Raw genomic sequence first — 23,982 nt, 5'->3', positions numbered from 1 at the left:
TATAATTGCAGTTTGGGTTCTTTTACGCTTGTCTTTTTCTGTTTGAATGTTGGTGTGATAATTTACAACATCATAATACTGATCTTTAATGTGTGTATAGAGTTCTACAATACAAATTATATTCAGTGATTTCAGGTCATCTTTCGCATTATTATTTCAAATCTGCATTTTGGAAGTTTCTTTATAAAATCACCATTTATGATTGTATCATGATTTTAATTCTTTAACATTCTTAAGAAAAAAGTTACTTCAGCAATTGTTTTAGAAGGGGCTAAAGAGAAACTGTACATTTTGTCATGATACCAGTAATGGCGACTTTGCTTTTTTGTCTCATGATTAAAAAATGTGGTTATGGATATATAAAAATAACTTTAACTTATCTTTTCCATCAGGCATTATTTTTTTTTATTTTTTTTATTTAAAGAGTTAGCAAACATTTTAAGCTTAAAAGATGATTTTCCTTCAAGTTATCTTTTAAAAACAATATAATGCTCCCCCAAATTAGAGACTAAAAAGCTCTCACATTCACTCCCAGCATCAGTGGTGGCTCAAGACTACACATAAATTCTGTAATACACTGACTAATTAGTTTCTTCCTACTTTTTTTGGCAGCACAGTTTATGGTGTCATCATTGTGCTCATATGACAGTTTACTTCAGTCCTATAGGTTATATTACTGAAGTGTATTTAAGCTAACCTCCTTTGTGAAGTTATTTTTAACTCACTTCAGAACTAAAGTTTACAGTATAGCTCCTTACATAGCTGTGTGTTGGCACAACTTGAACTTGGGCTTTGTGCTATAAAGAGTTAGGCTGTGCTGGTTTATATAACCATATTGCCAAAGTGGATTGTTGTTTTGCTGCCACGTTTTACCCGTTAGTTGTTTTGGTCCTCTGAGAAGGAAGACTGGAGTAGTTGACACATCCTAAAGTTTGGTTAAATATTCTGAAACCAAGTCATGGGTCTGGCTTCAGAGGGCGTGAAATTCTGAAGTCAGTTTTGCTGCTAAGCTTGATGGATGTCTGCAGTGTTTCCTGTAATATGCAAATCTAGCAAACATCAAGGTAGAAAACTGGAAGTAGAAAAAAGATACTCAAGATGTTAAGTGTGACATTTTTTTTGCCATGGAAATGTTGAAATAAAGATATGAATTAACTTGATAATTACCCATTAAAAGTTTTTTTCCAGTAAATGTGTAGGAGAACCTGTACTGATGAAAATTTGCTGTTCTGAGGTTGAATCTTAGTCACTGTCTGGTTTTACTGAGGTCAGCGGTTCTATTTATTGCCCTTGTTTGCTCAGTGTCCTACTGTTACCTCAGGCTTTGTGTAAATTACTGTTTTATTATTATGCAAATGAAGCTTAGTTGGCTTCACCTGAGAGATTCTGTATCCAAAAAGTATTTAAATTGGTAAGGTATATAGAGAGCAGTTGGAAAAATCAGTACTGTGAACCTGTGAGAGCAAGAAGTTTTGAGCGCACTATTCGAACAAATGCAGTTTTTGAAATGGCTCAACTTAGTGACGTTTCTGAGTGGAAGGATAATTAAGACACTGAAATTTATTAGACAGTTAAGGCAAAGATAAACTCTTTGCTTAGACACTTTTGTGTACTAGAAATGTATGCTTTTGCAATAGAAGATTTGGACTCTTCTCAATGCTAAACATATTTTGTTCTCCTTGTCTCCTGTTAGGAGCAGACAAGACAACAATTAGATTTCTTAATGAGAATCAAGGTGGGAAACAAAGGAATATTATGATGTCGTAGACTAATTATCCATATTTGCAACTGCTCGTAACCCTTTCACAGTGTAGCTGTAAGACGTATTAGAGTTGGGGATTTGGAAGACGTTTCCCATTATCGTGGCCTTACCCTTGGTATTTGCATAGCTGTGGAGCCAGCTTCAAAATCTCTAGAATTACCTAGAGCTTAAATATGTAACAGGAGGGAGAGTTTATGCTGTCCCAGCAAAATGGCCTAAAAATCACCTACTGTCACAGATACCCATATACATTATTCTTGGATTTGAAAGTATGTTATCTGTTCAGATCAAGTTTTGACTTTGTTTCATTTTTGTCTAATTGATGACTGTCTCCTTCCTTGAAAACCACGCTTCTGTGTAATTTTTAAATAATTCTGTTGAGATTATTCTTTCAGGATCTCAACTGATGGGGATAATTAACATAGAGCATTTAAGAACCAATTCTTTAAAGAAGAGATTTGTTGTTACGCATATGATAGGCATATAAATCGCTTTCTTTTCCTGTCTTTGGTAATTGAAAGGTCATTGAAGCTCTGAACAACACAATTTCTTGTCTGTTTAGGTATCAACTTAATAAATCAAGTAGCAGTGTTGACATCTGTGTATTTATATTTAGAGATGCATGTGAACTGCAATATTATATGTACCTATATAAATTGATACTGAAATTAGAAAATACTTTTCATAAAGCTACTTATTTAAAGGAATCAAGACCATTTGAATATACAGTGCTTCAATTTATGAAATAAACTGTACCTCATTGCTTTTTCATATATGCTTTTTAGAAATGTAGTATTGCATTTGAAGTGCATAATGTACTTAGCAAAGGTACCTGATTAAATCTTTAGTGAAATACAACAGTATCTAGGCAACCAGAATGGACAGGAAGTCTTCATAATCTTTGCTCTAAACAGATTGCTTTTAAAGGAAAAAAATCAATGTACTGTAATGAAAATTCCTGTTGAAGCTGTGAGGCAGGTTTATAATTCTCAATATCCTGTAGAATTTAATATGGTCTGTTTCTTGAAATGAAAATACTGTTAGAATCAAATGGCTACCTGTATCCCATCTTCCCTTTGCAAAGTTGATGATATAATTTCTTGCATACAACTATTTGTTGTTTTTTACAAGGTTGAAGCTGTTGTAGTTGTTTGGCTCAGAATATGAGTTGTTACCCATCACGATCATAAGGGTGTTCTGAATCTCTGTGTCCTTTTTTAGTAGTTTCCAGTAAAACTCAAGAGGTTCTTGCCTACTTTGTAAATGCACATTGGAATGCTGCAAATAAGCAATGCATGCTGTCTGATACTGTAGTGACATAAGCAGTTGAGCCGTTCTAGAAGCTCTGTGTTGCTAAAAAGAAGGATGCTGTTGCAGCATCTGGCTGAATGGTTTTGCCCCCTCCGTCGCACTTTTAAATGCTTAATTCAGTTTTGTGCTGGTTTAATAGTCAAGTTGGCTGTCCTGTTTGGACTTAGCTTGCCTCTAGAGTGGTCAGTTTTACTGGAATTTCATAATGGTCTGGTGAGGACCTGAATAAAAGCATGATGAGGAGCAGAGATATATGCCCTATGCAAATGGAGTACTGGAGATGCATAGCAGGAGGTGGAGGGGAACACGGGGTGCAGAACAGGATTCTTTCTGCGTTTCTGTGTCACAGTTTGCTTTAGATACGTCTTAGGAAAAATGTGAAATTATGTTCACCTGTGAGATCCGGTGACATGTCAAACTGTATTCAAAACCCACTTATTTTAAAAACTCATTGCTGGAATAGGAGATAGTACCAGTCTTTCTCAAGGAGTGTGTTGATTATGGCACTTGATCGAAAATCAAGGTAGGAGTTTGTTTTCATTCCAAGTCCAAGGAGTCTCAAACCTATGTTTCCTTATTCTTCTGAATGCTCTTCTAACTTACAGGTCGTAGGCTTGACTAGGAAGAATCTTATTCTACCTAGCGCTTTGTGAACAATGGAAGATGGTAGTGGACAAGAAGCGTAACTGCCAACTCAAGTGTCCAAACAGTAGAGAGGAGAGTGGAGACAGTCTCCAGTTAAAACAGTGAAGTTGTACTAATATTATAAACAGAATACAGTGTTAATGTAGTATTGGAATGCAATTTTAGAACCTGCTATGACTGGAGATGAATGTCTTGCCATAGCAAAATTTGGAGTGAACATGACAATTGCCTTGAGTATTTATAGATTTTATTTCATTAAATGTTATTTTGAATGCTCATTGATTTCAGAATCTGCCAGTAATGTACTGTACAAGGGTGGACTAAAAATAAGCTGCTAAGTCTCATTTAAGTGTCGTCTGTATCTTTATGCATTAAATATTTCTTGAAGCGTTTTGAAAGTGGATTTCTCAACTGCATGCAGGTTCAGTTACTGATCCTTAATAAATCCAGTAAACTCTTAACAAAACCATTATATGCTTTCTAATGCACTTAAAGACATTGACAGGGATTCCTTCTAATACGCTTTAGTGCCTCAGTGTTTGCTAGCAAAGGCTGTCATTTAATTCCTAGGTGAGAGACAACTTAGGTTGTTTTCTCTGTCTACTGTTCTGGAACACAGGGCCTTGTGGGGTTAGATTAGATCAGGCTTTGACAACATACTTGTTTGAGGCCTAACAAGCTGCTATTTCTGTAGGTATCTTATTCCTTGCTTCTGGGCTTGTTAGGTGCAACTGCCTGTTGGAATGGGTTGAAACTTTTATATACTTCAAACCTCACTCAGTTTAATTTGAGACTAGTTAAATAGAAAGTCTGTTTAAACAACAACAACAAAAAAGCCAAATTTTTGTTTTAATACTGTTAATCACAAATAATGTTCTCCTTGTAGGTAGCTTTGCGTGGGAAAATGCATGTGCATGTAACCAGAATATGGTTGAGTATACACATGAATTTTCTTTCCTGGTTCAAATACAAATAAGACTTCTGAAAATGTTTGTTTTTGAAAAAGGTCAATCTGGGTAGCTAGGTCCTTTTCATTTAACATTTCAATTCATGTCACTTTGTAAGTCATTATAATTTTTGGTGGAGTTGGAGACCTTTTTGTAGTAAACTGTCAATGTGCTTATTTTTCTTATTTCTGTGGGTCTTACTTCTCAAGCTACAAGATGAAAAACACTCTTAAGTTAGGCATGGATGAAGACTGAGAATTTATGTGAACTAAAGTTTATTGCACTACCTTTACAATAATGGGCTGACTTTTAGTATAACTACATTTACCCTGGTATAAACTTTGACAGTACCCATACATCTCATTTGGAAATAATGCCTTGTTGTTACATGACAAGTAGAGCTTTGAATAAAATCAGTTGAGATTAACATAAGAGATCTTTTTCCTGTTTTGATATGAATGCATGTACCTTGCTGTCTGGTTTTGCTGACTCTTTGTACGGTTACATAGTAATATGCGGTAGGTTGGTTGGATCTGTCACAGTTGTAGATAATACAACATCAGTGCTGATCTGAATTGCAAGTGGAGGCGAAAATATGTTGTGAATTCCAAGTTCTTTTGTTGTATCTCTCCACCAGAATAACCTGCATACAGTATGCCTCTGTTGCAGTGGGTAATTTTTTGTAAGGTATCTTTAATCATATTCTGCTTAGTAGAAGTTCTCTCTGGTATCTCAGTCACTGAACCTACCATTTTTGCACACTGTGTTTATAGCTCAGTGAACAGTAAAAGGACATCTCAGCCAACCACACTGTCAAGAAAAATGTCAGGGTACTCTGGATATCTAGAGGTTTATTTATATGTTTGGAGATCTGGATGAGGCGTGCTGTCCTCTGTTGGCAGAAGTTGACAGTAACTGTCTTGGTAAGCATTGTAACATCAAAGGAGGTGGTTCTTTTTGTTGGAGCACTCAGCATTTATCTCATGTAGTGTGGTCATATACAATATCTACTCAAACTCATGTTCTAGGAGGTCTTTAATCAGGTTGTTTCATACCTTGGTTTCAAATTATGTTGCGGTTGTTCCTGAGATTAGTACTATATGTGGAAGAAGATAACCACTTCGACTTCAATTTTTTTTTTAAGTAGCAAATTTAAATCTTATTTTAAATTTGAAGAGAAGATCAGTTATTTGCTATTAGTGAAGATCCATTAGAAACACTAACAAGTTTCTGGACTTTGAATTTTGAGGAGATTCCCAAATATTTCATAGGATAGTAGTGTGGAGGCTGGCCTTTGATACCTTTAAGTAGTCAACTGATAATCTTATCAAGCTACTGTCAGCATTGACATTTTAGATAAACCTGGAGCCACAAATGTTTTAACCAGTGGTGGTTTGGCATTTAGTTGTCAGGTAGCAAGCATGGTTACTATGTGGTGTGCATCCATTCCCTATTTAATTTCAGGCATAAGTAAGAGGTTTATTTCTAAACCTTTGAGTCTCAGCTTGTCATGGTCCTGGTGGGTTTGGCACCTCACAGAAGGGAAGCTACGCCTGTGTCTTAATTGAAGAAAATGATTCAGATTTTGAAGTGCAATGGCACTGTCCCTCTGTAAGGCATTGATACCGTTTTTTAAGAGATCTCTTGTATCTTTTCAACAGATACATCTTTTAAAAGTAGATTCAATTTCAAGGTACCATATTTGCTTTTGAATGTTTCACAGAGTTTTCGTAAATCTGACACTTAGGATTGTACTGGTGCCTTCCTCTATAGTGGGACTCCCAGTCCACAATATGGTTATGGTATAAGTGATGCACATAATGATAAAAGGGTTCCTACTATGTAACAGTAGCTGTACAGCCAGTAATTTAAAACAGTTGAGGACTATAAACATAAGAACAGTTTTGAAGAGCTAGATATAATTTGTATTCAAAAGCTGCATGCATTCAAGTGTATTGTACATAACAAGTTTCTGCTGAGGTGTCTGCTTATAACATGCGTCAAATTCTACGCAAAAACATGCTTTCATAAATTCTTTGTCATAAAAAGATATTAAGCACTAATGGAAAATTTGAAATAGCTGGAAACTCAATTCATACTTCTAAAGATAAAGATGTGAATAGAAGTGACCTTAAGTTTTGCAAAATGGAGTATGTGCTCATTTCACCATAAGCTTTATTTTTTTAGAATTTATTGTGTTCCAGAGGTTGTATTGCATATAAACTCATACTTTTTCTTTGTTCAATACTAAACTAATTAATACAGTCTTTATCTCTTGCTTATGTGTTTACTATAGTAATAGCCTAGGTATCTAAGAAACTTAAAGCACTTTATTGGCGGTCTAGACCTGAACAAACACACAGGATGCTAATGTGACTTAATATGCGATTGCTTCTTGAGGTAGCGTTTTATAATAACAATGGTTTTCTTAAATGATGTTTTATATAAAATTGACTGTTTTGTTGTGTACTGTTGATTTCAAACATCTCCTAAGAGCAATACTAAAGACCTAGGAAAGAAAGAATTAGTTGTAATTAATTCTTGATTTGTTAGGGAATTTACAAAAGTGACAGTGTCATATAGGTTTAAATAGTGCTGCTTCTGTAGAACTAAGCCAGCATGCAACTACTGAAACCTTGAGAATTATCTCAGATCTTTTATCTGAGTCAGTGTCACAATTTTAGAATCTGTCATTCCTGTGGTTTCAACCAGTGGTGTAATCTGGGTTTCACGCTCTATTACTACATGGCTAATTTACTGAAATATTTTCTGCCAGATATTATTCACACAGCTTCTTACTTAACTCACTCAAGGTTTCCTGGCATGTTCAAATTCCAGTAGCTATGGAAATTCCAAGACTAATGCCACCTTATAAGTAATGAGTACTGTCAACCTTTGGTTGGGAAAGGAAAAAGGAACATAAACTGTCAGTGGCAGCAGCAGCCCCCAAATTAGAAGAATACAAGATGGTGGTGGATAAGAAGTGTAGCTGCTAGGTGACCTCAGAAAGAGGGAGTGGAGATGCAAGACAGAAAGTAAATTTTGCAGATGTGTGGGTGCTGGTGTCAGAGAATGTTTCATTTAGTGGTCAGCCTGTCTAGTGGATTTGTGGCAACAAGTTTCCACTGTTTGTGGGTTTCTTGTACTAGCATTGATGTATTTTGAATATAGTAACAATGATTAATATCTTGAATTCTAATTTTAAGTCTCATGTCTGGTAATGTGTCATGAGGAGATAAATTTAAGAGATTATATTTCCAAGCTGTCTGCTTGCCACGTACTTCTCTAAAAGATTACTGGTCCCATACAGAAACAGTAATAATCACTGGGCATTTAGCTTGTGCAATGACCAGTGGCATCTGAGGAACAAGCACCATTCATCTCATGCCTTCCACTGTGAAACACTAATATCTGACAGAAGACTGGAGAGTTGTGGGGAGAGGACTTTTTTAATTTTAAATTTCATGGTGCAAGTCTCCTGTTTTACAGTCTGAAAAGCTGACAAGCATCCATTGGAAGTTCTATATTTATTACTCTTGTCTGTACTTGAACTTTTCTCTGGCAATATGCAAGACTATTCTACTTGTTTGCGGGTTCTGTTCCTTTGTCTGACTGACTTCGTGATTCAAAGCCAGCTCTGTTCTACTCTTCAGTTTTTATCTAACTCTTCATCTAGGGTTTTTTTTCCCAAAATTTAGTCTACAATTTTTTCTGTGTTATTATTGCAAGGAGTATATTTCTGCTATTAGGAATTACTGTACTTGTCAGTTGGTTTCCTCCAAAGAGGGATACTATCAACTTTGCAAGTTTGCATTGCTTTTTATTTTTGTATTTGATTAGTTTCTTCATTAAGCAATTAGCAAATGCTTCACAAGTTAGAAATGTTACTATTAAGATCTCAGTACTTAAAAACAGTAGTTTCTGTACTTGGGTGCATAAAACATTTGTTCCAGAAATTTGTAGTTCTGGAATGCTTGCTATGTGGCAGTGTGTGGGATAATAAATCATGAGACACTATGACTAGTTTACAGTAACATTTTTGCTGACCTGTTATTTCTAATTAGATTATAAAATACTGATTAAAATTTGTTTTAAGCAGAGACCTACTCCATTTGGAAAGTAAAATAATATTGAATCTATCTAAAGTGATGTTTGCTACAATTTCATAGTAGTGAGTCATAGAACATAGAACCATTTAGGTTGGAAAAGACCCTTAAGATCGTTGAGTCCAACTGAGTCTATCTTTTTAATGTTTTTTTAGTAAGCTCTTATGTAACTGTCCACATTACAGCTTGGAGAATCAAATACTGCTTTAGCTGTTTCTTAAATCTGTTTGAGCTTTGCTAGCCCTACTCAGTTCCTTCAGAGTGCTATATGTGAGGTTGATCTGTTAAATGTTTTTTTGTTGTTGGGTTTTTTGTTTTTTAATTTTTAAGACACTTGAACATGAAGATGCTTTGATTTTTCCCTCTATTTACAAAGTTGAAAGTTGGCTTTGAAAGAAAAATTATAATACAAATTTAGTCCCTTTTATTTAGCCGAGCTTCAGATTAACTGTGCCATGGGTGGGGCAGCAGGGTTATTCGTAGGCCTTGGTTTAGGCACTAGGTATGAATTCACTGAGTGCTGTCATAACTCATGCTGGATCCAGGTAAACAACAGCTTTGGATAGCACCAATGCTATCTGTGGCAGTATTGACAGGTGAAGGTAGAGCCTTGTTACTGAAATTTGAGGCAGAAGACCCTTCAGATTATAGTCACATGGTGTTTCCTGTGTTAAATTGTGCTGATTAAGTTGGACATGCTTGCCTCCACGCTTTGTCAGTTTGCATAATGAAGCATTCTGGCAAGCAGGTGTAATAAGAGTATTAGACTTAGTTGAAGTTACATTCCTACTGAACCATGTGAATAAAAGTTTTAAAATTCTGTGCTTTAAATGGAATTTTCATGGGATGCGTTGCCCTTTTTTTTTCTTTTCTTTTTTGTGAGGAGCACACAAAGGACACACAGTGTGCAAGAGAGATGAAAATACTCATGAGTTATTAAAACTTTGTCAAAGTGATGACCTAACAGTTAGCATAGACTTTCATTTAAAACTAAGTAAACAAAAAGTCCCCACCATTCTTTCAGATTTGGAACTGATACACTGCTGTTTTTCTAGTCTGAGCAGAACTGTTGTGTCTTTTTATTAATATTTTATATGTTATACATAAATAGTAACTGAGCCAGTAAGACTTTCTGTGCAAATTATTGGCAGTAGTGAAGCTAAAATCAAGTATCACGCTTAAGTAGTAGGTAATAAATAGCATCTTCTACTAGACAATTGAGGAATATGCAATCAAGTCTGTCTAAATTTGGGTAGGGTTTGGTTGTAACAGTACAGCTAGCTCTGACATTTTATATGCAGCTGTCACATGAAATATGTAATACTGCTTGCTCCTGTCTAAAACTTTCTCAAACAGAGGTAGTTCTTATTTTGCTGTATGGACGCCTTAGTCACACTGAGGTAAAGGAGGAAATTTTACAAATGCATCCATCAAAAAACCTAGCTGAGCTCTGGTTCAGGAGTGCAAAAGTAATGAATCTCCTTTTTAGTATGGGACAGTGAGTAAGGTGTCATTTTCTTACATACTTCACAGAGATTATTAGGCAAGCTGCAGGCATTTTAGCATGCAGTTTAAAAAAAAAAAATCCCAAAGCAAACACAACTGTTTCTATTTTCCATTAAATAAAACAGGGAAATATATCTTCCAGGAACTCACTGTCGATGTTAGGTACTCTGTAGTAACTGACTTTTGTTTTAATATGTATTATGAGTGCTCGTGGTTATGTTACTGAGAAGACTTTTCTGAGAATTTTAGGTATTTGGTACACGTGAATTCTAACACCACAAAGAAACATGCATATCTGACTCGGGGAAAAAATGAGTAGAAACTGTACTACAAAATAATTAAACTTTAATACTGTGACTACCCCTGACGCTGACCTGCTCGCTTAGTCAAATGTGGCAATTTTTTAACAGAAAGAGCACTTGACAGGGTAATGTAAACTAAACGCTCTACTAATATTTCTTATTATCACCAAAATTGCTGTTGAATGCAGGGACTTTCTTCAAATTTTTTGAATAAAAGTATTAACCCAAACTAAATTATATTAATTTCAGTAATGAAGCCAATCTTTAAACTTTTGTCACCTATTCATGCTTAAATGCATAATTAGGTATTTACAGATTAAGTGTTAATTTTGTTTATAAATGCTTCAGGTGTCACAATAATAAATGACTTTTATAGTGGTGTGTCTGTTTTCTGTTTATATTAATATACTAGTATTGAACTTCCATGGCAGCTCAGAGTCTGAGAACTATTGCTCATCTAGAAAGAAACTTGCAGTTTTATAAAAAATAAGTCTTTTACTTGGACATCAGCTAAAGATGGCATTAAGCAACCTTAGATTGATGTTGACCGGCCTACTCTATTCCTTAGCTACTTCATTCTGCAGCACACTAGCTCCTGTCAGTGCTAATGCTCATTCTACTGTGTGTTGGAGGGAGGGAGGTCTAGACACATCAGTAGCAGTGCTGGGAGGAGGTGGCACAGCTTTTGGCAACTGGTCTTAAATTGGCTTGAGCTTGTCACGAAGCTACATATTTGGTTTGATGAAAGAACACCCCAAAGGCATCACTACTATACGGTAGTCAAAGTGTAAAAATATTGTTATACTGACATCAAATAATATTTTAAGTTTGAAGAAGCCTCTAGAGGTCATCTAGCTCAACCCTTGTCTGAAAGCCAGGCTAACATCAAATTGGTAAGGTTGCTCAGGGCCTCGTCCAGTTGAATCTTGAAGATCTCCAAAGCTGAGTTTCTGCTTCCTTTATGTGCAGTTGGTTCCAGTGCTTAACCTCTTCCATGGGGATAGGTTACCTGCTCCGCTTTATACCTCTGTGAACCTGCCTGTGCTGCAGCTTCTTGATTGCCTCACATCTTTTTGCTGTGTATCTCTGAGAAGTTTGCTTCTGTCTTCAGTGCTCTTAAGTGGATTTTATGGAGAGGACAACAATTAGACACACACTCCACCTCCCCTCCTCACCTTCCCCCCCTCCCCATAGTCTTTCCAGGATTATAAAGCTGAGTTCTATGTAGCTTTCTGTCATGAGCACCAGCCCCCTAATCAACTAATTGACCTTCTCCTGTTTTTTGTCTAGTTTATCAGTATCTCATTTACTGGGCGCTGAGGAGGTGAATAGTACATAGCACTCAGATACAGCATCATGATTGCTGACTGCTGGGGAATAACAGCTTCTTTTGACTTGTTGGCTGCAGTTTTGCCAGTGCAGCAGTGGTAGCTGTTACCTGGGGTCAACCCAAACACCCACACAGCTTCTTGATCGCTGTCCTCTCCCTTGAGATAAGGAGAAAATAGAAGGAAGGTGAGAAGACTTGTGGATCAAGATAATGACATTTTAATAGGGAAAGCGAAAGCTTGCACACACAGGCAAAGCAAAAAGAAGTATTAATTCCCTACTTCCCATTAGGAGGCAGATGTTTGGCCACTTCCTGGAAAGCGAGGTCTCAGCACGCATTGTTTGGGAAGACAAACACCATAACCTCAAATGTCCACCCTTCCTCCTCCTTTCCGTGACCTTTTAGTGAGCCCAGTATCATGTGGTATGGAATATCCCTTTGGTCAACTTGGGTTAGTTGTCCTGGCTATGTCCCTTCTCAACCTGTCGTCTGCCCCCAGCCTACGCACTAGGGGTGGTGACAGAGTGGAAAAGAGAAAAAGCCTTGATGCTGTGCATGCACTTTTCAGCAATAGCAAAAAGACTAATGTGTTATCAATACTGGTTTAGACACAAATCCAGAGCGCAGCACTGTGTGGGATGCTGTGAAGAATTATAGAATCATAGAATGGTTTGGGTTGGAACGGACCTTAAAGATCATCTAGTTCCAACCCCCCTGCCGTGGGCAGGGACACCTCCCACTAGACCAGGCTGCTCAAAGCCCCATTCAGCCTGGCCTTGAACAGTTCCAGGGAAGGGGCAGCCACAACTCCGTCCCAGCCAGACCCACTGCAGCAGCCTGGTATGTGGTTGACCTTCATTGCCATAAGGGCCCACTACTGACTCTTTAGGTTGTTGGTTCCCACAGTTGTTTTCTGCAAGGCCTAACCTGTTAGTCCCAAGTCTGTATTATTGCATGGGTTATTCTGTGCTACTTGCAGGACTTCACATTTGTCTCTCTTCACTGTCGTGAGATTCCTGTGAGGTCAGTCCTCCAGCTTGTTGAGGACCCTCTGAATAGCACCTCTGTTCTCCAGTGTTGTGACCGCTTCCTGGCCTCCCAGGCTGATGTCACCTGCAAATTTGATGTGGTTGCGTTCCATCCTGGCTTTCAGGTCATTGCTGAAGATGTTAAGCTGTATTAGCCCAGTATCATCATCTGAAGATTGCCTCTTCTGGCTGGCTTCCAAATAGATTTTAAACCCCTGACCACAAGCCTTTAAGTCTGGCTGTCTGGGCAGATTTCCAGGCACCTTGAAGTTCATATTTATCCAATTTGGTACAAGGACGCTATGGGAGGTGGCATCAGAAGCCTTATTAGAGTCAAAGTAAACAACATCTATTGGTGTCCTTCATTCACAAAACCATCTGTTTCCTCATGAAAAGTTATCAAGTTAGGCACAGTTTGTACTTTGTAAATCCATGCTGGCAATTCCTAGACACCTTTTCATTCGTGTGCCTGGAAATGACTTCCAGGAGTATTTGCTGTGGAGTTAGTGTGAGGATCGGGGTGAGGGTGACTGTCTGGTAATGCGTCATATTCCCCTTCTTGTCCTTTTTTTGAAGGTGAACACAACCTTTATCAGTGGCTTCCCATGGTCACAGTGACATCTAAAGAAGAGAGGGCTTTTTTTGTTGTATTGGAATTGGACAACTGGTGATCTCTTTGCATTAGAAACACCTGTAGACCATGTGCAGATTATACTTCCTTCTGCAAAACCATATTGAGGAAGAGGAAATGTGAGAGAGAGAATTCAGCACAAGTCACAGACAAAGCAGGAGTGTGCTGTCTAAAGGGATTAGATCACAGCTCTAAGACTTCCATAAATTTTTCAGAGAAAGAAGCAGACTAAAGAAAGTGGAGATAAAGTAAGCTAAAGTTGAGATAGAAAAAACTGCATCCCCCCCTCCCCTGTCTGCTGACAGACATGCTAATTGGTTTTGTAAGCTTTGTATTTTAACTTAGCTTTTTTTTTTTTCTTCTTAAATTTGTTTAGCATTAAAAATGGTATCAGCATGTCTGGCAAACCTCATGCAGTCTTTTCCAACAAAAAGTAGTCTGACTGCATCAGTTTATTCTTGCAAGGTCCAAAAGTTGGTTACGAGGACTAGAACCCTGAAGAGGTTCATTTGCAACACTGAAGATCATTAATACAGTGTGAGGAACTCGTAAAGGAGGTTTTTGGTTAGGTGTTGAGTAAAAAGGCAGATGCCTTTGAACAACTGATTATCTGTTTGCATTAGAAACCCCAGCAGACTGTGTAAAGATTATGCTTGCTTCTGTAAAAAGAAAAGCAAAGACTTCTTAGAACTGAGTGATTTGTTCTTAAAATATCTTGATTTTGAAAATTTCAGCTGGAGACACTGAATACATTTTGGTATTAAAAATTAATTTGTAACAACTGTACTTTCAAATACTGAAGGTTTTTATATTGGTTAGGTACTTGAAGTGTAGAAGATAAATGTATTTTCAAAGATCAATAAAAGTCTACTCTAATAAATTTTCACACATTTATTTTTCAGGAGCTGGTGAATCAGGGAAAAGCACAATTGTCAAACAAATGAAGTAAGTATGGTGAAATACTATGATAGAGAAATATTTTTTTTTATTTGAATAGAGAATTTATTTTTTTTTCCTTCCGTAGGATTATCCATGAAGCTGGTTATTCAGAAGAAGAATGTAAACAGTACAAAGCTGTTGTCTACAGTAACACCATTCAGTCCATTATTGCTATCATTAGAGCAATGGGGAGGTTGAAGATAGACTTTGGTGATCCAACCAGGGCTGTGAGTATTGAAGTACACACATAGATATACAGCTGAAATATCCATTCATTTTCAATTTTTGACTGTTACTATTTCCTGAAAAAATCTCTTGATATCCCAAAATATTCTTTATCGGATACAAAGTTTGATTGAAAACTGAATGTCATTAGTCCTTACATGGCAAAGTGACCTACAGAGCAATCAGCAGTGTGTTGATTCCCAACAACTATTTGGTTTAGATACAATTCTCCAAATTCCATCTGAATTTGGAGAACTAAACATCTGAGTCTTGGGAGTTGTTGAAAAACATTAAACTGTGCAGTCATGTGTCTTTATTTGTAGAGACTTGTGGGCTTTTATGTTCTATAAGTCATTTAAGTTAGACATCTTCATGTTCCTTAAAAAACATAGCTTAAATAGGTAGACATCTAGCTACTGTCTGCACTTCTCAATTAGACCATAGGTACAGCAGTGCCTAAAACATATCCGGCCCCTGAGCTTGATCCTGTTTCATACTGGCTTCCAATGTGGAGGACTTTATTTTACTCAAGGGAGAGGCGTGGGCATACCCCTGCTGCTGGTGTCTAATTTTTTCATGATACCATATGGATTAAGGATTTTTCCCAAGAAATAGGAGACCTTTTGCTAAGTTTTTCTGCACCTTTTCTTTCTTATTTTGTTTAATGTCCTGCATACAAACCTCCGATGAGTCTATTTGTCATTCCACGTGTTGAAGCTGGTCTGCAGAATTGATTCTTTTGGCTTATTGTATTTCCAGTCCTAACCCTATACTCTTACCTGTGGTGACCCTGATTAAGTACATGTCTGCTCAGGAGCTTAGAGGCTCTGAATCTCTGTAAAATGCTTAGCTTAAGTGTTCTTGCTTGTCCTCTGGTTACAGGAATCTGCTCAATGCTGAAGTTGATCACCAAAGTTGTTAGTCTGAATAGCACTGCATCTTAGCTCAGAATGTGTGCCTTTACTTTCTTTCCATAGAAATCAATGTCAGAATACGGAAAGCTCAATAGTATGTTTTTTGAAGCAGGACCTAGCCACATTATCACTGTCTTGCAGGGAAGATGGAGGAAGGTTTTTTTGCTGTTCTTGTATTGAAATAAGTATGTAAGGTAGTCAGAGGGATATTTTGTCATAGTTATTTCCGTGATGTTAAGATTTAATTGTGGTTTGGGTGGAGAGGAGCATCTTGAAAAATAAGAAATGGTATGTAAAGTCTTCATTCATGACAAAGTCTTGTGTTCAAGATCTTGTTGATTGCTTAAAAAGCAATTTATAAATATTAGAGAATATACCTTCAGTGACCTTGTGAAATGCATTATGTATGGTTGTCATAAGGAATACAAATGTTCATAAGATTCCATAAAGTGGGTCATAAAGTTGTATCTGAAATCCAAATCTGATTGGCAGTCATGTGAATTATTGGTTAATTTTCATTTTGCTCTTTGATAGTCATTATTTTATGTACATATGTTAATTCTAGCTGAAACCTCTTCAAACATAAACATAACTAGTAAAAGCTTCATTGTCATTGTTTTTTCCTCTCCACATTTATTCTGGTTTGCTGTTGTCTTCCCTTAAGACCAAAGTTTTCCAGGGCAGCAACACTATCTCATTGCAGTATTTGTGCAATGGAGTCCTCTCTGGAGTCTGGCAGTTAATGTTGGAAAGAGGCAGATGGTAGACTCATGTTACTAAATACATAGTAAGAGAAAACGGAGGAGGAGTAAATTTAGGTGTTAGCAGCTAAAATGACTAACAAGATTTTGAGGGCTATTTTATATATGATATCAGTGTGAAGTCATCTGAGTTGGTCGACTTCAGAGAGCTGTATAAATGACGAGGCAAACTTTTGTCAGGGATAATCTTAAAATAGCTGTCCATCCCTTTGCACTTACGCAGGTTTGGTGGTCCAAGCTCTTTTTTCAGAGCAACACTGCTATTGGAACATCGGTACTAGATTTTTACCAATTGTAAAGTTAGAAATGGAAAAAGCAATTCAGAGCTTGTGTTATACATCTGTCTCACTTCTTAAAAAAATGTATAGTTACTCCGCAGTTACTATAGTACAGCCTTTTAAATTTTATTCTATTTTGTTGGAACGTTTTTTGGGTTTTGGAAAAAAAAAAGCTCAAAATTTTAATTCCTGAGAAAAACTGTTACATTCAGACTCTGTCTTCAATTTCTGAGGGGAATTTTTGAGGGTTTTATGCTAAATGGAATATGTTTGTTTGGAAAATCATATACTGTTATTTCTGTCATAAGACTAATGGTAACAGCAGTGAGCTGAACTTTCTCTTTTTTAAAGCTTTTGAATCAGGGGAGCACAGATTATACCAGCAGCTTCAGTGATGGTCAGTCTCGAGACTGGTGTATCTTCCTTTGTCCTACAGGATGTTTCAGTACTAAAGTAGAAAGTAAAGTATCTTTTGAAAGACATCTAGTGTATGTGCTTTAAAGGACCATAGAACGTTTTCTGAATATAAGATTTGCTATAATTAGTTAGAGAGATGCTTAAATTAGTTTTTTTACATTCTCATTTATGAAATCTGGTATAAAAATAGTGACACCTAGAGAGGAAGCTGCCCCACCCCAGTATAATTAAAGCAAAGTATCTGGCATTGGTTAATAATGAAAATAGGACTTGATTGTAGCATGCTACCTCACTTACGGTATCTGTAGTACTTGCCATCCTTAGAAAAGGGAGTATGGGGGTAACAGAGACCACTTTTTATTTTAATGTTTGGGCTTTTTAAAAAGCTGAAATGGATCTTTCCCATCCCTGCCATTTTAGACCATGTAAGAGATTAGAGCTATTTGAAATGGAGTAAATCTCGTATGTTTAAAAGTCAGACCATGTTAGGTGTAAAATGACATAATCATTCATGACAAAATTGACTGTCAGTTTCTAAGCTGTTTCTATCATGTGTCTTAATATATTGGCTTTTCTTTAAGATCCGATGCTTTTATGAGATGTAGGTCCTTGGCATTTGCATCTACGAACAATATTCAGCATCAGAAATGTCATTCGAGTTTCTTTTATGCAGGAATGTTGCTCAGACTACAGTCAGTGAGATCTAAGTGTCCAACCCTTGGATCTTTACTACTCTGTTTTTTTAAAATGTAATTATTAGTGCAATCGACCGAATTTTTATTAATTTTCCACAATTTGTCCTGTGCTTGTACAGTAATTGTTATTCTGTTAATTTCTTTGACAAATGTTCATTTTAGATTTGTAGCTATTCTAGCTTTCAAAAGACTTTTTGAACTATATATCAGTTACCTGTTCATATGTATAAATACATATGTTTACATATAGATATACATAAATCTCTTCAAGTTTGTTTTGAGTTGACTGAACTGCAAGCTTTTTGTTTTCAAGCTGTGAATATCGATATTACTCCATCCGTCTGCAAACAATTTTCCTGTTAGCTGTCATAATCTTTGATTATTTAGGTCTACAACAGACAATATCTTTGGAACAATCACTACTTTCTGTGCTTATCCTGAAAATGTGGATTTTTTTCACAGCTTATTGTTTGAGTAGCAAAGGTGACAGAACCAGATTTTCCTACAAATTCATATCTGTATCTACACTCACTGTTTTGTGAGACTAACCTTATATGTTGCTTGTGTTAATCCTCTTTCTTGAAATACTTTCTGTTCCAGCTGATGTGCCTAAGTCTCTATTTTCTCCTTCTTCCTTTCCAGTATCATCTGTTCTCTTTTAATTATTGGACAAACAGTGCATGCTGTGGGTAGTAGCTACAAGCCACAAGTATGCTGATTTTTCTGGCTGACATACCTTTGCATTAGATCACATACAGCTAATAACCAAGGTCAGGCAGCTACCCACAGGAGAGTACTAATGTGGATCTCTTTCCTCTGCCCAGCTACTATCCTCTTTTTCCAATGCCTTACAGGGCTAACATTTTTAAGTTTCTTTCCTCAGTCAAAATTGGATGAAGGTAGCCAACTGGTCAAATTCTGTTACAGGATACTGGGAGATCGATATCCTGTGCTCCATTAGCCTCACTTTCAAAGGCAGTCATTATACATAGTCTTAAAATCCAGCATTTGCTGTCTTAAAAATCTTGATGTTTGCTTGATACAGCATTACCAAGAAAACTTGGTCTCTAGAAAAATTAAGGTAATGGATGTTTGTAAGTGATTTATCTGGAAAGGCTTTAAGAAATATTTTTCTATTTCTGGATGCATGATTTGTGAAGAAATGAATATTTGTCACTTTCAAAGAAAGTTGGTTTTTGAAGCTTAAGTGTTTAATATGTTTTCTTCAGTCAATCAACATACATCTGCATTTCTTAAGGTTCTAGTATGCATTGTAACTATTCCATTCAGTTTGTGGTATTTGATAAACAAGTAAGGTTAACTTGAGACTTGAGCACAAAATCTGTTACTACTTTGCTTTACAGAAGCTTAGTTCAAATTATAAATAGATCAGAAGAAGCTTTATCAGCTGATGAGGAATTTGGTTAACTGCTCTTTCTGTTGTTGAAAAATGTGGGAATTAATATCCTATGCAGAAAACTAAGCCCAGTTGTTTTCCTTCACGTTTGTTGGTTTAGTTACATTCATGTTTACCAGGTTAGAAAAGTAGCTCATTTGCTGAATATAGTTCTTAGGTGATAGTACTTCCGTTGTATTTCTCAATGTTTGTCTCTCCACTTTCTGTTTACATCCTAAAGGATGATGCTCGGCAACTCTTTGTGTTAGCTGGAGCAGCAGAAGAAGGATTTATGACTGCAGAGCTTGCTGGAGTTATCAAGAGACTGTGGAAAGACACTGGAGTTCAAGCTTGTTTCAACAGATCTAGAGAATACCAGCTTAATGACTCTGCTGCCTAGTAAGTACTATGTGACAAACAGGACCCTCTTTGTCTTGTACGTAGTACCTAAAGCAATAGAAGTCTCATCTTTTGAAAAATCCTGCTCCCATGTAGGTGGAAAATATAGAAGTATCTGGACAAAAATACTGTCTGTCTACTTGGGTCAAAATGCTGCAACTAACCTTCAGAGTTGGAGAGGAAGAGGTGTGGTATAATTATGAATTTGAGTCATGTTCTGACCTGTTGTTTCATCCTTTTGAGGAAGACAAAGATTGTTTTAAGATGCTTTAATGCGTTACATAGCTTTTTTTTTTTTTTTTACAAAAACATAACTCAATACCTGTTAGTATCTGAACATGTCCAGGAGACTTGATTACGTGATGTGAATCTGTGTTACCAAGGATACCACTTTCACATTCATAATAGAGTTTCTTCTGTCATTCAACATTGCTGCATTTTCTTTGTTAATTAGTGGTCTCTGTTAGAAATGGGTTGAGCAAAGGGAACAGTCAGGATGTGTTTTCTGTGCTAGGGTGCTTATTAAAGAAATAAAACAGTAAGGATTCAAGGGTGTGAGAAATATGTGATGGCAGCAAGTAGCAGTGATTCAGCAAGGAAGAGTCCATTGAGGGAGAGGTAAGATGGTAAAGAATGACATAGTAGTGATACTGGCCTTATAGGGCAAATTTTTAAAGCTGAATTGATTTGTAGTGTTTGAAGTTGGTTTTCACTTTCCTTAAAATAAGGCACTTCTGTTCTTTAGAATAACTACATAAATAAACAACATGCAGGTAAGGTTACTGAGAAGACTATAGCTGGAGTAATGGCATGCTGAATGAATAGAATGTGATCAAATTGTATTGAAATAACATTGATACTCCCAGCATGGTTGTTACTTGTTTACTGAAGTTCTCCTAAGGGTACAGAAGGTGGATGGCAACAAGCTGAGCTCACGATGACAGATCTCTTGACTTAAGAAATAGCACTTGCATAAACTTTCTTCAATACGGAGCACTTAATTTGGAGGATGGTTACTTTCCTCTAATAACCTTCTCTGTTCTATGTTGTTTTAGATACCTCTACCACCAGTTTCATAACAAAAATGTTGTTCTAGCACTGCAATCGTATCTTTAAAATCGCTAATTTCTGGTTAGACTGAAAGAAGAACATAATGCCTTCCCTATTTACTGTGGGAAAAGCACAAATGAGATTTGTATGGTTTTTAGAAACACTGGGCTTCTTGGCCTGCATTGCAAGAATTTTGGCAATGAAAGTTTACTATTGTAAAAAATATGTACTATTAGAAATTCTCAATAGAAAGTTAATTGTTATTTATTAATCATTTTCTTAAACACATTAATTCTGGCCAAAACACTGCGTTGTTCTTTTTGTCCGTATTATCAGATCCAGGGTAATTTGGTGCTTCGGTTATAGTTTAACTTGGAGTTCAGTAGGTTACAAAGATGAAGGAGTTCTAGTGCAAATAACGTTGGTATATGTGGAACCATGTTTGAATTTTGCGATTTCAGAAGAAGAATTCTTTGTACTGGAGTTAATTGCATAAGTTTTCTTTCTTCTAGGATGAAATATCTTTGTGTCTCTAAACCTTATTTCAAAAAAACCTCAGAAAATTGAGGGAAATAATGTGTCTTGTCTTTTGTCTCATCTCAGAGAAAGCTGTTCTATGAAAGTCAAGCACAATATAATTAATGGACCTAGAACTTTTGTAAGTCTTTGTACTTATCTTGTTACTGTTTTATGAATAACTGAAAGCAGTGTTTATTTTTACCTTCAGTTACTTGAATGACTTGGACAGGATAGCACAAACCAGCTACATTCCAACCCAACAGGACGTTCTCAGGACTAGAGTGAAAACTACAGGAATAGTGGAAACTCACTTTACTTTCAAAGATCTTCATTTTAAGTATGTAAATCATGCTGCATGTTCCTCTGTCTGTTATGGTTTCTGTAAAGTTATAGGAGATGGGCTTTCAATGATGTAATGTAACAAATTTGTCTAATCACAACTTTGATATCTCCCTCCCCTTTTTCTCTGAAAAAAAATCTTCACGCTCGGCTCAGTTTTCTGAAGGGATGTGGGAGTTGTTGGAACTCCTCCTATAACTCAGAATAAATATGCAGATATTAAGTAATAAAGGCTTTGGTTTTATTGGAAGCTTTTTGTAAAGATATTTTTTATGTAAATTAAATCTCATTTTCTGCTATATTAAATAACTGCTGTTCTATCAGATTCTTCCCTTTAAATTCAGTTGGAGAGCTGGAGGTTTGTAAATGTTTGCTGTTGTCGTATGAAAGAGTAAATCCATTTTCCTGAAGAACTGAATTCAAATATGTATTGTACTTTAAGGTAGTACTTTATTTAGTCATGAAAGAGTGTGACTTATGTTTCCTGTAATGTGTGTCCAAAGACATTAATGATGAAAGCATAGGATAGTACAAATGTAATAATATTCTACCTCTGACTGATCAGGAAGAATGAGAAGAAAACTCAGTAAAGCTCACATTGCATCTGCATTTAGATTGTTCAGAGATTGTTGTCAGCATGTCTGTCCAATGTATTTGTTTAGTATCTTCATGGAAAATACTTTTTTTGTGTAAATGCATAGCAGGTGTTGTAATATGGGTGCTTCAGGGCCATCAGTACTGTGGAAATATGTTTTGTTTCCTTGTTTTAGGGTTTAAGTATACAAAATACCGGTAAATGGGAATGAATCTCTTGCAAACCTAAGAATAGTAGTCCTTAGCCAAGCCTCAGGAGAGATCTTCAGTGTTCTGAGGAGCTATCCATTTTCTCAATCACTTCCTAATGTTTCTTGTTCAGTTACCTGTTGTAATGTGTTTAAATTTTTCTACATTCTCAATGAATACGTAGACAGGTAGCTCTACATCCAGCCTGTACTGATTATTAGGACTGTTATAAGTGCCATATGATTACAGTCCTACAAAGTCCATTATAAGGACCATATGATTATACTTCTATAAAATGTGCAACTTTAAGACAGGCCTTTGGAAGTATTTAGCTGTAATGTTGTACATTTGAACACCTGTACCGCAGGTGTTTAAATTTTAGGTGCCTTAGGCTTAATGAGTTATTGAAAGCGCTTGAAGAAGTATACTCTTACATAACATTGAAAAGAACTTTTGAGATGAACTAAAAGCATAAAAGGTTTGATTATACCAGGGTGAGGGTACATAAACATGACTAACTGCAATATTGTATACTTCAGGGATTTTTTTTTCATTATCTTTTCTTTCCTGTGTGTGTTTAGATTCTTTGAGGTTGAGCCTCATTTCAGCCTTCTCCCTAAAGTGCTTAGCATAGCTTTGATTATTGATTCAATCTAAAATGCAAATAGCAAGTCATCTTCATCCTGTTTCTATAGACTAGTTCGGAAGTTGAGTCTGATTACTTACTACTTTTGTCTTCAAAGAACACCTTATTTTGTTGAAATGTTCTTCTGATAATTTAACAAAATCTTATGGAAATTCAGGTCTGTCCTGGTTTCGGCGGGGATAGGGTTAATTTTTCCTGGTATTCCATGCCATGTGAGCCACGCCCACCCTGAGCTGCCGGGGGAGGGGGCAGGAAGTTGCTGCTTAAAAGCGGGCTGGGGCGTCCCGGGTCCGGTCCGGCCGGCGTCTGGCCGGCGAGCGGCGGTTCCGTAATCGCGTTTGTGTATTCCCCTATCCGTGTTGTTGTTTGCCTGTTCCCTTTACTGTCCTGTTAAACTGCCTTTGTCTCAACCCAAGAGTCTTGCCTTTTCTTACGATTCTTCCTGTATTAGGAAGACGCGAGCGAGCAGCACGTGGTTCTTTGTTGCCGTCTGAGGCTAAACCACGACAAGGTCTTAGTACAAAATTATAAAATGTTAGCATTAGAATTGACAGAAGTATGAAATATCCTATGGGTGCAGCCATCGCTAATTATTTGAGAACTAAGTAGAAGTTGATGGCTGACTTGAATTTATATAGGGTGATCTTGAGATACTTACCCTGAAAGGTATCTCTGAAGGTAAGGAACAATCCTAAGGAATGCTTTTTTCACTTTAAAATTCTAACACGAGTAATCTTTAAAATGTTTTTAAGATGGCATTATTCCATTGTAGAACATTAAATAGGCAATGAGCATTGTCACTTGCATACCCAAGTAGAAGACCTCGTTAGAGGTTATAATGTTTCTGACAGTTTTTGATCAGAAAGCCAAGGGTCTTTATTTTTCTTCTAATTTGTTTTCTTCTTTATTTCTTTTTACTGTGTTTTTTTTTTAAATAAAAATCTAGCAACTCAAACACTTGAAGATTTCTAAGAATATCAGTTCTAATTGAATCTTTTCTAGTGCAATTTACGTAGTCATGTAGCACACTAACATTAAATCGGTAGGGTTTTT

At 36.5% G+C, this 23,982-nt stretch overlaps 1 protein-coding gene across 3 annotated transcripts in view; it reads left to right on the top strand.

The window, feature by feature from the left end:
* The window catches only part of GNAI1 (G protein subunit alpha i1), a 38,659-nt gene that overhangs the window by 5,607 nt on the left and 9,070 nt on the right, over positions 1-23,982 (top strand). For all 3 annotated transcript variants that reach the window (XM_074582918.1, XM_074583785.1, XM_074584716.1), the window contains exons 3-6: positions 14,471-14,513; positions 14,593-14,734; positions 19,435-19,592; positions 21,370-21,498. In XM_074582918.1, the coding sequence (XP_074439019.1) occupies positions 14,471-14,513; positions 14,593-14,734; positions 19,435-19,592; positions 21,370-21,498 (472 nt within the window). The remainder of the gene's footprint in view (positions 1-14,470; positions 14,514-14,592; positions 14,735-19,434; positions 19,593-21,369; positions 21,499-23,982) is intronic.

Source organism: Larus michahellis, chromosome 1 (genome assembly GCF_964199755.1).
Source record: "Larus michahellis chromosome 1, bLarMic1.1, whole genome shotgun sequence".
Classification (NCBI taxonomy): domain Eukaryota; kingdom Metazoa; phylum Chordata; class Aves; order Charadriiformes; family Laridae; genus Larus; species Larus michahellis.
Note: the sequence above shows the minus strand (reverse complement) of the source record. Positions and strands in the feature narration are given on the sequence as shown.